The sequence below is a fragment of the Solanum dulcamara genome, chromosome 10 (genome assembly GCF_947179165.1).
Source record: "Solanum dulcamara chromosome 10, daSolDulc1.2, whole genome shotgun sequence".
NCBI lineage: Eukaryota > Viridiplantae > Streptophyta > Magnoliopsida > Solanales > Solanaceae > Solanum > Solanum dulcamara.
Window position 1 is genome coordinate 62,026,032 of NC_077246.1, and position 15,280 is coordinate 62,041,311.

The 15,280-nt window shown below is 34.3% G+C and overlaps 1 protein-coding gene and 1 pseudogene across 2 annotated transcripts; one reads left to right on the forward strand and one right to left on the reverse strand.

Annotated features, from left to right (window-relative positions):
* Window positions 1-415: 415 nt before the first annotated feature.
* LOC129869856 (thioredoxin H2-like) lies at window positions 416-11,242 on the forward strand (annotated as a pseudogene).
* On the reverse strand, window positions 10,792-15,028 carry LOC129870569 (uncharacterized). 2 transcript variants are annotated; one of them, XR_008762097.1, is made up of 4 exons: window positions 14,301-15,028; window positions 11,552-12,368; window positions 11,371-11,447; window positions 10,792-10,895 (listed from the first exon to the last, which is right to left on the reverse strand). XR_008762097.1 is itself a non-coding variant. In XM_055945392.1 (2 exons), the coding sequence occupies exons 1-2, from the start codon at window positions 14,780-14,782 to the stop codon at window positions 11,921-11,923; spliced, it is 930 nt and encodes a 309-aa protein (XP_055801367.1). In that variant the 5' UTR covers window positions 14,783-15,028; the 3' UTR covers window positions 11,522-11,920. The 2 variants fall into 2 exon arrangements, 1 of the variants encoding a protein (XP_055801367.1); XM_055945392.1 differs by lacking the exons at window positions 10,792-10,895; window positions 11,371-11,447 and having other exon boundaries at window positions 11,522-12,368.
* Between the last annotated feature and the right edge of the window lie 252 nt (window positions 15,029-15,280).

Below are 15,280 nucleotides of genomic sequence, written 5' to 3' on the forward strand. Positions count from 1 at the left end.
TTTGATAACTCAATACCAATAAGTCAATAAGCTAATTTTGCGATCGGTTTATTGGTTGCGGTTCGGTTTTGAACACCCCTAGGTGTACCTATGTGTTTGATTGGTCGGTTATAATTGACCAATCATATTCCACTGGTGAAAAGCTCTAATTTGATTGGTCACAACATGTCACATACACACGTGACATGATTGTAGTGACTCATTTAATTTAACTTGGATTACCACATAATTTTGACACATTCTATGATTTTAGTGGCTCACATATTTGATGTAACGACCTACTCCCTTCGTTAGGGATAGGCCAATGGAGAAGAATTTCGAGCCAGAAAACTTTGGGTAGTAACTTTGGCAACTTTGAGCCTAGGCTAGACTTAGATGAATTCTGAGTTAGGTGAAGTCTAGGGTGATTACATGAATGACGGGAGGTCAAATTGATAATTTGATTGGACAGGCTGATAGCCAAGGCAATACGGAGCATTTATGGCTTCGTAGAATCGCATTCGGGCGAGTAAAACTCTCGAAATGGAGTTTGCGTGAGGGGTATATTTTAATACGTCTTTGAAAAGGGGTGTGTTGTGAAAGGGGAGCTTAGAGCACAAACTCCGAGCTCTCTATTCCTGCATATCCCGCTAGGGCGGGATCTGTCCCGCCAGAATGGGACAATCGCGACTTAAGTCGTGAAAAAGGCCAGAAATGGTCTTTTTCTACCAGTTTAGTTTCTAAAACCCAAGAGGCGACCTAGGGCAATTTTAATTGATTTTCCACGTATTTTTATAATTAAGGTAAGATTTTTACTCCCAAGATGCATACTTTGATTCCTAGGAACTAGAAGTATGGGCGATACTTATTGGGGAAGGGTTTGGACTGAAAATCTAAGGTGAAAAATAATCCCAAGGTAAGGTTAGGATCATGGGTTTGGCCTAGGGAATGAAATTGTGTTATATTTCTTGATAGATAGTCCATTATATTGATCCTTGATATGTATTTAATGTTTCTAAATCAAGAACGAGAAGAACGAACCCGAAAAGAGAAGGCTATTGCGTTGTAAGGTTCTGAAAACTTGAATTTGAGGTAGGTGATGGTCTAGTTTCCCGTATGTGTTTCATATACTTGTTAAATTGCTTAATTATATGCATGTATGTATATGAATAGGGAAATATGCTAAATTATATGTGAAATGATCACTTGTTGGTATAAATATTGTAAACATTGAATGTTCTTGTGATTGTGATATTTTGGGATCGGGTGTCACATTCCGACACATAATTGGGATCGGGTGTCATATTCCGACACATAATTTGGATTGGTGTCACGTTCCAACACATAATTGGATCAAGTGTCACGTTCCGATACATACTTGGATCGGATGTCACGTTCTGACACAAAGCTGATTGTTTGAAGGTCCCTTGAGTGAAGTTATAACATGTGAAAGACATTGAGCTGTGATATTGAGATGTGGTTGACTTATTGTGTATATGTATATGTCTATTGCGTTGGAATTTACTTGTCTATGATCCGCTTACTGGCTAACCGCGTGATCCTACTAGTACACCGTTGTTTTGTATAATGACACTACTCTTGCTCTGCCTTTTGTTGAGTACAGGGCATATTCAGCCGGTTGCAGAGAGATTTAGGTTGGAAGATTAGCCAGTTGTTTAAAGTTCAAGGGTGAGCTATTCTGTCATGCTGTCGTGGACTTTTCTATCTATCTTAGTCCTTCTTTCAGGACTCGAATGTTTAGACAATATTTCTGTTTATTATTTGTTCTATTTGGAGTTGTATTCCTGCTCTAGACTAGTTAGTTATAGTTTTAATACGATGACTTTCAGGATGTGTTTACTTCCGCGCTTCATTGTTATTAATCTGGTTGACTGAGTTTATGGGAAGTCAGCATTATTTCTGGTTTATTCATGCTTTCACAAGTTTTAAACTATTATCTCCTAGATTTTGATAAGCTGGCTATAGAAATGGTTCTCCCACTGGAATAAGAATTGTGGGTGCTAGTCACAGCGGGTTGGGATCGTGACATTTGACTTAAATTATCATATTATTTGGACTATTTTCTTGACTTTAATATAGTCCAAATTAATTTATACATTTAAATCCAATAAAATTTTAATACATACACTATTATATACTAATCTTTTATCATCTTTCCGCCAAAAAAAGAAGTGTTTAAATGAAGAAGTTGTCAAGATTTGATCTGTTAAATCTAATCGGTTGGTACAAGCAAAGTTGATGCCGCAAATGGAAGAAAAAGGGGAACCTTCAAATCTTCAAGATAGTTGTAAACATCGACCATACATTATAGACAAGATTAAAGAGAGATTGCATTATTTATTTGTTGTTGAACAAGCCCTGAATTTGTTCATAACGTGTCAAAGAATAGATTTCCAATAACTTTAAATTACATGAATAAACAAAATTGACTATTGGGTACTTTTAATTTATATTCCTTTTCATTTTCTCACATTTTGTTTCTTTCTTGTTTATTTTTTCCATTTCAGTTAGCTTTGCTATTATTCTAATATTTTTATTAATTTTTTTTTTATGCATGCTAATACTAGAAAGAATGATTCATTCATAAACTTGGCTATAATAAGTGATGTAACTAAAGTTGAATTCCATTGTTGTATGAGGTTATTGACAAACTTGAAGTGATGTTCGTTAATAGTTGTATATATATGTAGTAAAAATAGTACAATATCTCCGCTATTCTCCTTTTCAAGTAGGAGTTTAACGGAGAGCTTTGAATAGAAAGATACTAACCGAGCAATTACGATACTCATCTAACAATAATATAAATATCACATTAGTTTTCGAAAAGTAAATACAAATTGTGAAAGTGTTATCAATTATGTGGAAGTCGTAAGCAAGAAGCCTATTAGAAATATTAATAATTAAACATAAATATACAATTAATTAATAAATATTTTATGTCAAGCCAAGTAAAATAAAATGAGAGAATTAGGTGTGAGTATTGAGAATCACGTAATTGGCTTAATTTGCAAAATTGGCCAAACGAATAACGTGAGGAGCATTTGATCACAAGAAAGAGCAAGAGGACTACCAGCCATTTGTACAATGTTCTGGCCAATGATAAAAGATATATATCATAATAAACCAATAAAGTCTACTCTGTTATAAAACAAACTAATTTAACAAATTAATAAGAAAAAAATAGTAAAAGAAAGAGAGAGAGTTAAGTATTGGTATATTTTCTTCATTGTTGAAATGTGGCTATATTTATAGCCAAATGAGAAGAATAAAAAGTGGCCAAGTTGTACACTTTAATAATGGAACATCCACTTACAAACCAATTTTATAATACTCCCCCTTGGATGTCCATGTAAAAGAAAAATTCTAGTGGAAGGACAAATATATATAGTTATTCTGAACACCTATAGATGTTGTGCCTCGTTAAAACCTTACTAGGAAAAATTCAGTGGGAAAAATCCTAGTGAAGAAAAAAGAGTACACACATCTGGTAATACGCCTTGATTGTTGTCTCATTAAAAACCTTGCCAGAAAAACTCAGTGGGACAAAAACTTGGTTAAGGGAAAAAGAGTACAACGTGTATTTTACTCCCCTAATGAGAACATCACTTAATATCGAAGACGACGCATTCTAATTTTATATCTCATTTTCTTAAAGGTTGAAGTCGGCAATGCCTTGGTAAACATATCTACTAAATTGTCACTTGAACAAACTTGTTGGACATCTATTTCACCCTTCTTTTGAAGATCATGCGTAAAAAAGAATTTTGGTGAAGTATGTTTTGTTCTGTCTCTTTTGATGTATCATCCCTTCAGTTGAGCTATACATGCACCATTGTCTTCATACAATATTGTTGGAACGTCTCTTTTCAAAGAAAGGTAACATGTTTTTTGAATGAGTTAAGTTATTGATCTTAACCAAATGCATTCTCGACTTGTTTCATGAATGGATATTATCTCTGCATGATTTGAAGAAGTGAGAACCATAGTTTTCTTTGTTGAATGCCATGATATAGTTGTACCACCACATGTAAATAAATAGTCTGTCTGCGATCGACCTTTATGAGAATCAGACAAATATCATGCATCTGCATAACCAATCAATTGTGACGTGGATTCATTTGAGTAAAACAATCCCATATCAATGGTCCCTCGGAGGTATCTGAATATATGCTTAATTCCATTCCAGTGTCTTCGTGTTGGAGAAGAACTAAATCTTTCTAACAAGTTTATAGAGAAAGCTATATCTGATCTAGAATTGTTGGCAAGATATATTAATGCATCAATTGCACTAAGATATGGTATTTCAGCACCAACAAGTTCTTCATCATTTTCATGAGGTCTAAATGGATCTTTATTAATATCAAGAGATCTCACAATCATTGGGATACTCAGTGAATGTGCTTTATCCATATAAAACCTCTTTAAAATACTTTCAGTATATGTTGACTGATGGATAAATATTTCATTGGCAAAATATTTAATTTGTAGATCAAGACAAAAAAAAATCTTTTCGAGGTCTTCCATTTCAAACTTTTTTTTCCAAATATTTTACTGCCTTTGAAAGTTCTTCAGGAGTTCCAATAATATTCAAATCATCAACATATACTGCTATTATGACAAATTCAGATCCAAACCTTTTTATAGACACAAGGGCAAATTGGATCATTTCTAAATCCTTCTTGTAGCAAATATTCGCTAAGACGATTATATCACATTCGCCCTGATTGTTTCAACCCTTTAAGGATTTCTGAAGCTTTATTGAACAAGTTTATCGAGAATCCTTGTATGCTTCAGACATTTTGAATCCTTCGGGAATTTTCATAAAAATATCGTGGTCCAATGAGCCATATAAATAGGCAGTGACCACATCCATTAGGTGCATTTCAAGCTTTTCATGAACTACCAAATTCTTAGATGCCTGAAGGTAATTGCATCCATCACAGGGGAATATGTTTCCATATAGTCAATGTTAGATCTTTGCGAAAATCCTTGGGCTACAAGTCGTGCTTTATATCTTACGACTTCACTTTTTTAATTTCGTTTACGCACAGAAACCCATTTGTACCTTACTGGCTTGACACCTTCAGGTGTTCGGATTATTGATCCTAAAACTTCACATTTTTCAAGTGAAGTTAACTCTGCTTGAATTACATCCTTCCATTTTGATCAATTATTTCTCTGTCTACATTCATCAACAGATTTTGGTTCAAGATCCTCATCTTGTTGCATTATTTCAATGGCAACATTATAAGCAAAAATATTATCGATAATAATATCATTTCGGTTTCACCTTTTTTCCGCCGAAACATAATTTATTGAGATTTCTTCGTTCTCATATTTTCAGGTACTTGGACCTCCTCGGTGGTATCACCATTCTTTATGTCTCTGGACTCTTCTTGAGCAATTTCCTCCAAATTATGATCATCTTGATCATTTATTCCTTTTCTTTTTCGAGGATTTTTATCTTTGGAACCAATTGGTCTTCCACGTTTTAAGCATGGCCTAAACTTATTTGCTTGAACAAGTTTTTCTACCGAAACATCAACTCGAACTTGAGCATTAGCAGCTGGGATATGCGATTTAGTAACCCGTGGAAGGTTAGTAAATGCATCCGGCAGTTGATTTGCAATATTCTGCAAATAAATCAACTTTTGAACTTCTTTCTCACATTGATTTGTTCGAGGATCTAAATGAGATAGTGACAATGAATTTCAATCTATCTCATTTTTCAATTGCTTATGTTCTCCCCCTAATGTTGGGTATACTAATTCATCAAAATGACAATCAACGAATCTTGTCGTAAATAAATCTCCAGTCATAAGTTTCAAATATTTTATAATAGAATGAGATTCATACCCAACATATATTCCCAACCTTCTTTGGGGACCCATCTTTGTGCGGTGCGGTGGAGCAATTGAAACATATACCGCACACCCAAAAATTTTAAGATGGGAAATATTTGGCTCCTTCCCCAAAACCAACTGTAATGGGGAGAATTCATGAAAATTGGTTGGCCTTATGCGCACAAGTGTTGCCGCATGCAAAATAGCATGGCCCTCTACTGAAAGAAGAAGTTTTGTCCTCATTAGTAATGGTCTATCTATCAACTGAAGGCGTTTAATCAATGATTCTACTAGACCATTTTGAGTATGGACATGAGCGATCGGATGCTTAACTTTTATTCCAACCAACATACAATAATCATTAAAGAACTAAGATGTAAATTCACCAGCATTATCAAGACGAATTGTCTTTATTGCATAATTTGGAAATTGTGTCCTTAACCTTATAATTTGAGCTAACAATCTCGCAAAAGCCATGTTGCGAGTTGATAATAAGCACATATGTGACCATCTTGTAGATGCATCTACATAAAACCATAAAATATTTAAATAGTCCACATGAAGGTTGACCCACATATATCACTCTATATACGTTCCAGAAATACAGGGGATTCAATCCCAACCTTAGTTGTTGATGGTTTAATAATCAATTTTCCTTGGGAACAAGCAACACAAGAGAATTCTTTAGATTGAAGAATTTTATGATTCTTCAAAGTGTGCCCATGTGAATTCTCAATAATTCTGCGTATCATATTATAACCGGGATGACTCAACTGACCATGCCAAATGATAAAATCATTATGGTCAATAAATCTTTTATTTACCATGGCATGTGATTCAACCACACTAATACTTGTGTGGTATAACCTTGAAGAAAGTGCGGATAATTTTTCATGCATAAATCTTTTTCCCGCTTTTATTGTAGTAATATAAAGGTACTCAACCTTTCCTTCATTAGCAGTCTCAATATGATAGCCATTTTGGCGAATAACCTTAAAACTTAATAAGTTTCTTTGAGACTTACTATAATACAAAACATTATTAATGGCCAATATTGTTCCCCCAGGTAGTGATAAGACTGATTTTACATATCCCTCAATTATTTTTGTAGTATCAGATATTGTATTAATATTGACCCCTTTTATAACCAAATGAGATAAATATTTCTTTTCTCTTAATATAGTGTGAGTTGTAGCACTATCCAAAAGACACATATCTCAATTACTCATCTTTGATCCAACTGAATACTGAAATTTTATTTATCTTCATAAAATAAAAATTCATAATAAGGAGTACGAAAAATTAACAAAAATAAAATTTAAGTACTTCAACTTTAAGTAAAACACATAAAAATAACAACATTATTTATTTTCAGTTCAATAATAAATCTTTAGTTTCGATCCTCAAAGAAGTCTCCAACTTCTAGATGAGTAATAACATCGAGGCCATCAAAAACATCATCTTTAAGAGTCAAATATGACTCCATCCGGGCATTAGAATTGGAGGCACCATATCGACGATTATTATATCGTCTCTTGCCTTTGCCATGCCCACACACATTATTCTGGCCCCAATCATTTTGTCTTATTTCAGACTGGCCTTGTGCGTCTACCATATTTGCTTTAGGGAGCATTTCTAGTGGGACGGACTTCATAATTTTTCATTAAAAAGGTCATTATGTTACTCATTGTCATGCCTTTGAAATTCATCATATTTTCATGACACACCTCAACATCAATTTGAAGGTCAAGTATACCATCACTTTATCTTCGTTTCTTTTGATGGAGGATTTATAAACTTATCCAATACCACGGGTCCAATTAGCTTCACATTTCGAAGGACTATTTGAAAAACCCACATGATTCTTCCTTTCATAATTACCACAATGATGACTACTATAGTGTTGTCCCTTCACGCCCTTTTTATACATTTAATAACTTGTCATTTTTTTAGACTTATTATTTACTGCTACCACATTCATATGATAGAATGGAGCAAATGAATTGGGTGAGTTTCAAGCTTATCATGTTATGCTACCACATTCACTTCAGGGAATGGAGCAAATTTAGTGGGACAAATTTCATGACTTTTCATAAAAAATATTTTATTTTTGTTGTAGTCTTCATTGTATCATCATGGATACATGGTGCATCAAAACTCAAATTGATGTCTTATTCTCTTGGTGTGATAGGATTTGAATCCATCGTCTTACTTTTAACCAATGACCTAATATTCCAAAGTTCAATAGGAGCTCACTCTTGAGCTTTTAAACTATATATTACCACCTTCAGTTGTTAACTTAAACATGAGTAAGTAATGTGCATCTTGTATTAAATAAATTTATTTAAAAATCCAGTAACTTTCAGATATCATAAAAATATTTTAACATGAAAATCTAGATCAAAGCAAACTATGTAACCTTCCGTGGCTTTCAAAATCAGAACAAATCATAATCATCTCATTGTATATGAGAACACAATTATACATTAAAAAAATAAATATTCATAATAAAATCGTAGAAGTTATGTAACATTTAACTTACTTGATAAAAGAAAGTGATGTTTTCCCTTTTTATTTGGCAAAGGTTGTTGCAAATTTTCATACCAGAAAAAGGAATGAAACTGATACATATGACTTACCTGGTAGCAAAATATATTACCACTACACCCTTTTAGACGTAGGACAAATTTGTAGATGGTATAAAATTCAGTTGATTATAGTTTTCGTGTTGATAACGTGCTATAAAATAAACTAACTTAGCAAATTAATAAGAAAGAGAGATAATAAGAGAAAGAGAGAGAGTTGAGTATCGGTATATTTTCTTCATTGCTGAAATGTGGCTATATTTATAGCCAAATAAGAAGAATAAAAAATGGCCAAGTTATCCACTTTAATAATGAAACATCCACTAACAAACCAACTTTATAATACACTTTCAAAAAGAAATATTTCTTTCATTTAAGTAAGCACTTAAACTATATTATTTTATTTTCTTTAAATCATGTGCTTTGATTTTTACATGTATAAATGAACCAAACTCGTAATCACATATTTTGTATAAAAGAAAATTCACTTATTAATAAGTATTCTTACATCAAGTTATATTACTTAACCATAACTCATAATCATATTCTTGATCACCGAGAGGTAGCATAGAAGCGAGGGCATTGATCAAAGGGCTACGCAGCTCGAGAGAGCCTAGTCACAATAGTTTCTGTTAACCAACAATTCGATAGAAAATTAGAGTCAATAAGTGATAACTCAACATGATGATTGCTAGTAAATTCATAACCACGAAATATCATCTTCTATTGTGTTAAAATCCTTACGTCTCAACATTAGCTAGCGCAAATTAGAGTAAATTATTAGTTTATTTTTCTACAGTAGTTTATAGAACAAAAATCAAAACTAATGGTCAAAATACTTGTGTGATTAATTGATAATAGTTGAATTCAATAAACCGTAAAATCAAGTGCTTGTGAGATCGATATCTATTTGACTTAGTTTTCTATGTACCATCAATAGAATCAATTACTCAGGAAATACAAAAACAAAGAAATTCCATTATCGAACTACCAAATAAAATAAACTAGAAATCGGAGCTCTAAATGATTCGTTTTGGATTCAAAAGCAAGGACTTTGCGATTCTTATAGTTCTAATTCATTGAAACGTCACTATATTACTTAGCGACCACATGTGCTCAGGGGCGGACCCACGTGCAAGTGAGGGGTTCATCCGAACCCCCTTCGTTAAAAAATTACACTGTATATATGATAAAATTTTTAATTTATGTGTATATATTTAACATTGAACCCCCTGAGCATAAGCCAAAGGACTAGCTCAGTGGCAAATGGGGTTTAATATTTTGCCTTAGCTTGTCTCAGCTCGAGGGTTCGAATCCTAATAAGCACATATTTTTTTTCTGATTAGCGTGTTTAATTTTTTTTGAACCCCTTCATAAAATTCTTGGTTCCGTCACTGCTACTGATGTGCTTGCATGTACAACTTGAGAGCAACAACATCTAATTATTAGTTGGAGCAAGTAATATGAACTAATGCATTAAAATTCCGTGAAAAAACATTTTCCTTATTTTGTGTACATTAATGTTGCTAACTGCTACACCAATGCCATTTATTTATGAGTTACAAATGTCATTTTTGTGTGTGTATGAGCAAAGTTAATGAGAATTAATGTATCAACTTCTTGTACGAAATGTTATCTATTTATACATTATATTAAAAGCTTCATCATGCAGGTTTATATATTATGCCTTAAGCTATATCAGTAGTGTATAACTATATATACTTTGAAGTTTTATGGTCAATGTTACCATCAAAAACAGAAATTAATGTTCTATAGACCTAGAGTATTTAATTTGCACTCTCAAAATTTTTAGAATATTAGCAACTTATTAATGCTTTTCAAATTACTAAAGAATATATTCTGCTTCAATTTGAATAAGATTTTCCCTCACATTAGCAAGAAATATAAATAGTAAGCCAAGGGATTTCTTCCACTGAATCCAAAGTTCTAAACACACAAAAAATTTGCTTCGAAATTCTTGAGAAAATGGGTGCCAACAACTTTCTGCTTAGCAACAAACTAATAATGCACTGGCATCAACTCTACCCATCAAGAATCAAGTCATTCATTTCCATTCCATAGCAACATGGAAACTTCATTGTGATTCTTTGAAACAAACTAACAAATTGGTAATATTCATTTTACAGGATTTTTCTTCAAAACATTTCAAAGAATATATTATATAATTATATAGGCTGTACTAGAAGGGAAGCTTTGGAGTAACTGGTAAAGTTGTTGCCATGTGACCAGTAGGTCACGGGTTCAAACCTTGAAAACAGCCTCTGGCAGAAATGCAAGGTAAGACTGCGTACAATAGACCCTTGTGGTCAGGCCCTTCCCCGGACTCCGCGCATAGCGGGAGCTATATAGGCTGTACTAATATCATTTGACTCTTTTCTTTTTCTTTCTTCTTGTGAGTTGTGATTTGTTAGATTGTTATTGACTTTACAGCTTCATGGTGTGGTCCCTGCAGACACATGGAGCCAATTGTCAATAAATTTGCCGCTACATATACAGACGTTGAGTTCATCAAGATTGATGTGGATGAACTGGCTGTATGAGCTTTAATTATATATGCTTTGCTTGCAAGTTTTGTTTGTTTGTTTGTTTTTTACTTCTTTTTGCCACTAATATTTAATGTTACTAATTCGTTGAAAGCAGGACGTAGCTCAAGAATATGGGGTGCAAGCAATGCCAACATTCGTGCTGATAAAGCAAGGTAAAATAGTTGATAAACTTGTGGGAGCAGATAAAGATGGGCTGCAGAACAAGATTGAAATAAACAGAGCTTAAGAAACCAAAAGATAGCACTATTGCTTCAATAAGAGTGATGATAGCACTATTGTGATTGCTGTATATGTATACTGGTTTGAATAAGAAGATGCCTTGCTTGTTTTGTGTTCATATGGCGTATATATTACAAGTAACTGATTGGAAGTTACCTGCATAAATGTCAACACTAACAAAAAAGTTTTCATATTCTTCTGGGTTGACAAGGAGCTAAATGAAAAGGCAAAACCTGAACAGAGAGAAAATATATGAATGAAAAAGTGCTTCATCCAGCCAATGCCAGGAAACCAAACATGACAAAGCTAAAAATAACAAACGAATATGTTCCATTACCAGTCTGCAACAATCTGCCACCCACAGATGAAATTTCACAATCCGAACAACATAGCAAGCTACTCCAAACTCCAACTACTTGATATATAGCATCTACCTCCAAATTAAATAGCACAGTTATTAAAACTAGTAAACTACCTAACGTGTTCAATATCCAACATAAGAATTATAGATGGGCAGCTGGAGTAGCTGCTATATTAGCTCCCTTTATGGTGCTAAATAAAAGTAAACTTAGAGAGGCATCGTGTCAAAACACTAATCCTACTATGCACAATTCTTCTGTCTTATGTCTAGCATAAACTTTATGCAAACTTTTCAAGTATGTACATAAACAATCAATCTTGGTAAAATCTCAAGTAAAACCTTCGATTAGTTAGCAGTTCTGCCCAATACTCTTCTGATATCAAATTTCTGATCTGTACTAAGCCTTGACGGGAATTTAACCTCAAACTTGATCCTCAATTTTCCTTTCTTTCCAGGTTCTTTTGATATTGGCATTCCTTCATTTGGGATTATCTGTTCATGTCCTGGTTTAACAACATCTGTGATTGGTATTGTGAGTTCCCTTCCATCCAAACTAGTTAGGTTGATAGTTTTCCCAGCGAGAGCATCTACTAATGAGATTTTCTGATTGATCACTAGATCATTCCCATCTCTCTTGAAAACATCATGTGGCTTTTCATCTATCACAAAAGTAAGATCACCAGGTGCAGCTCCAGGTTCATGGTTCCCTTTCTCTGGAAAAGTAATTTTTGTGCCTTTCTTCCAACCAGGTTTAATGTGTATTGCCAAGACCTCTTCAATAGTTGTGGGCTTACTGAAAATATAGTTCATACATGGAAGACAAAACTTGTGAGACTAAGAAACAGTATTAGATCCATTAAGTGCAAACTAATTAACTGTAACTTCTATAAGTACATGCCACGGTAGAATCATATGTTCACAGAATTCTACTGTTAAGTCATTTCTGTGTTATCCCCTCAGCTCCAAAAAGGAATTGCTGCTTTAGCAGCCAGGAAATTTGTCCTCCTATTAGCTGTATTTTGTGTGAGAAACTATATCATTGCAACCAGGAAATGGAACATGCAGCATGCCTAATCTACCTCCCTAGTAATCATATCTAAGCAATGTTTTAAGACGCATTCTGTAGGGAAAGTAGCTTTGAACCTAAAATCATCTCTGATCAAAAACTTTTGGACTAATTTAGTAATAATAGATGATAGAAGCATGTGTTCTGTAACAGTAACAATATGCAATTCCTCAAAGAAAAAGAGTATTCTTGCATAGGAAGATTTAAGTAATAATAGATGACAGAAGCATGAGTTCCATAACAGTAACAATATGCAATTCCTCAAAGCAAAAGAGTATTCTTGCATAGGAAGATTTAAGTAATAATAGATGACAGAAGCACGAGTTCCATAACTGTAACAATGCATAGGAAGATTTAAGTCTAACAGACTGGAAGTATGTAAACACATAGGAAAAACACTACCTCAGATTATATTCAGATTGATAAGCAACAAAGATGTATTATTTTAAAATAAATCATTCTGGCGTCTGCAAACTCAAAAAATATCAATTTTACAACAACATACTTAGTATAATTCCACAAGTGGGGTCTGGCGAGGGTGGTGTGTACGCAGCCTAACTTCAAATTCCATCATTTTCAAAATGAAAGCTTCAAACAATATATTACGGTTTTCCTCATTGAGCTTGAAGAGCTATCTAAAAGGTTTTCTGTGAAACCACGTGTTCTATTCCCCATTAAAGCTCAAAAGTAACTCTCAGAAGTTATGTACCATAAGACCCTCACTATTGGGAAGTGGGATGTGAATAAGCTATCAATCTCCCACTAGAGTCAACACAAGGGAATTAGATTAACATTAGAATTATCACTCATTTCATCAAGAGGCAGATGGTAAAAGCATATTAAGGACAACTTAGTTGTCACAAGTAGCAGTTGCAAATGGTTGATGAAAAGAGTTTATTTTAAATGGTCAAAAAGTGACAAACTCCTTCGGCTTAGCTCCAACTGTCACATCTACAGAATTACACATTCAAATTGGTTGAAACACATTCAAGAAAGTATCAGCAACTCTGAAATTTGATATCTAGCTTCTTCTCTGTAACTTCATACTACACAAACCATTTATATTTGTGCTTCGGTGCTGTCCCAACTAATAAGCATAATATAAGTTAAATGTACTTTTGCCAGATTAATGCTGATAAAAAAGAACTCCCCCTCGACTCACCAATATCATTTTATGTATATATATTACATATTGACACTCGTTGGCTTTTACGCAATTTTACTTCTTTATATTTTGACAAACCTTAGTCGAAATTCTAGGTCCAACACTGTGTACAGTTCCAATACATTACTGTGGGATAATCTCAAAGGCCCAGTTTCAAGGGGATGGCCTAGTGGTTGAGGCATGGAAGTAACTTCATAAGGATCCAGATTCATATCACAACTATAAACAACCTTGGTGGAGAGGATCAACTTGGCAACCTATGCCAAATTCACCACACAAAAGATCAAATCACTACTATCAACTCCAATTATCTCCGTCAATAGGCCAGATGAAAAGGAAAACAAGGAGTACACAAGAAATAATTCCGAATATAGATGGCTCAGATGTAATTCATTCAGCAAACGTAAATTTCTTAATGAGAAAAGTAGATAACGAATTTTAATGTAAATATTTGCTGGAGTTTGTATAATGTAACATGTAAGGTGTTTACTTACCCAGTGCCATCAAGAACAATCCTTGAAATCTTCATTTTCCTCTTAGAACCCTTGTATAACTCCTCCAAGCTACACGGCAACTTGTTCTCCACCGGCGCAGCTTTCCGAATCCGTACAGTACCACCAGTACTCCTAGTATACCCAGCCGATCCACCAAAAAACTCCGCAAAAATATCTTCCGCATCACGTGAATTGAACTTAAATCCTCTTCCATCACCATAGACACCACTAGGTGAGGATGGATCGAATTGACCGGATTTCAGCGCCTCATCACCATATAAATCATAGATCTGCCTCTTCTGTGGATCACTAAGCACATCATAAGCCTCAGATATCTGCTTGAATTTCGCTTCAGCTTCCTTCTTGTTCTCACTATTCTTATCCGGATGCCATTTCATTGCCAATCGCTTATACGATTTTTTCAAATCTTCTTCACTCGCATTGCGTGACACTTTCAGTGTCTTATAGTAATCAACTCCCATATTTTCTTCTCTTCACAGTACTGTTTGATGAAAACGAAGAAGGAATGTTTGTATATAAATATATAAGGCTGTTTCTCGCGAAAATTCTGGAAAGTTTGTTAAATCGGGAAAAAGGAAGTTGAATTAGTCATTGACCGGGAAAAACTCCGGCGAGTGAGCCGGTAAATGCGTAGGGTAGAAAAATGGTAAATGTTGAGCTAAGATACGCAGAGGGATAAAGATTTTTTTTTTATATAGTGTTTATTTATGTTTAAAAGGACGGGGCTGTTATGTAAGGTGAGTACAACTGTACACGCCATGTAGGATGACAACGGTGACGGAGTATAACGGAGGAATATAATAGAAGGAAAGTTAGTGGGTGCTAAGAGAACGTGCAGGGCGCGTAAAAAATGGGCCGACAGAGTATCTTCTGTTGGAAATGCGTGCACTAACAGAATCTGTTTTGGGCGATTTGGCGACTGGGCGGCGGTGTATACGACGCCGTTCCAATAAACACCC

Coding starts and splice junctions, on each gene's coding strand:
- LOC129870569 (XM_055945392.1), bottom strand. CDS start 14,782: ATGGGAGTTGATTACTATAAGACACTGAAAGTGTCACGCAATGCGAGT. Junction 12,369..14,300: donor ATTGTTCTTGATGGCACTGG/GTAAGTAAACAC, acceptor CTATATTTTCAG/TAAGCCCACAACTATTGAAG.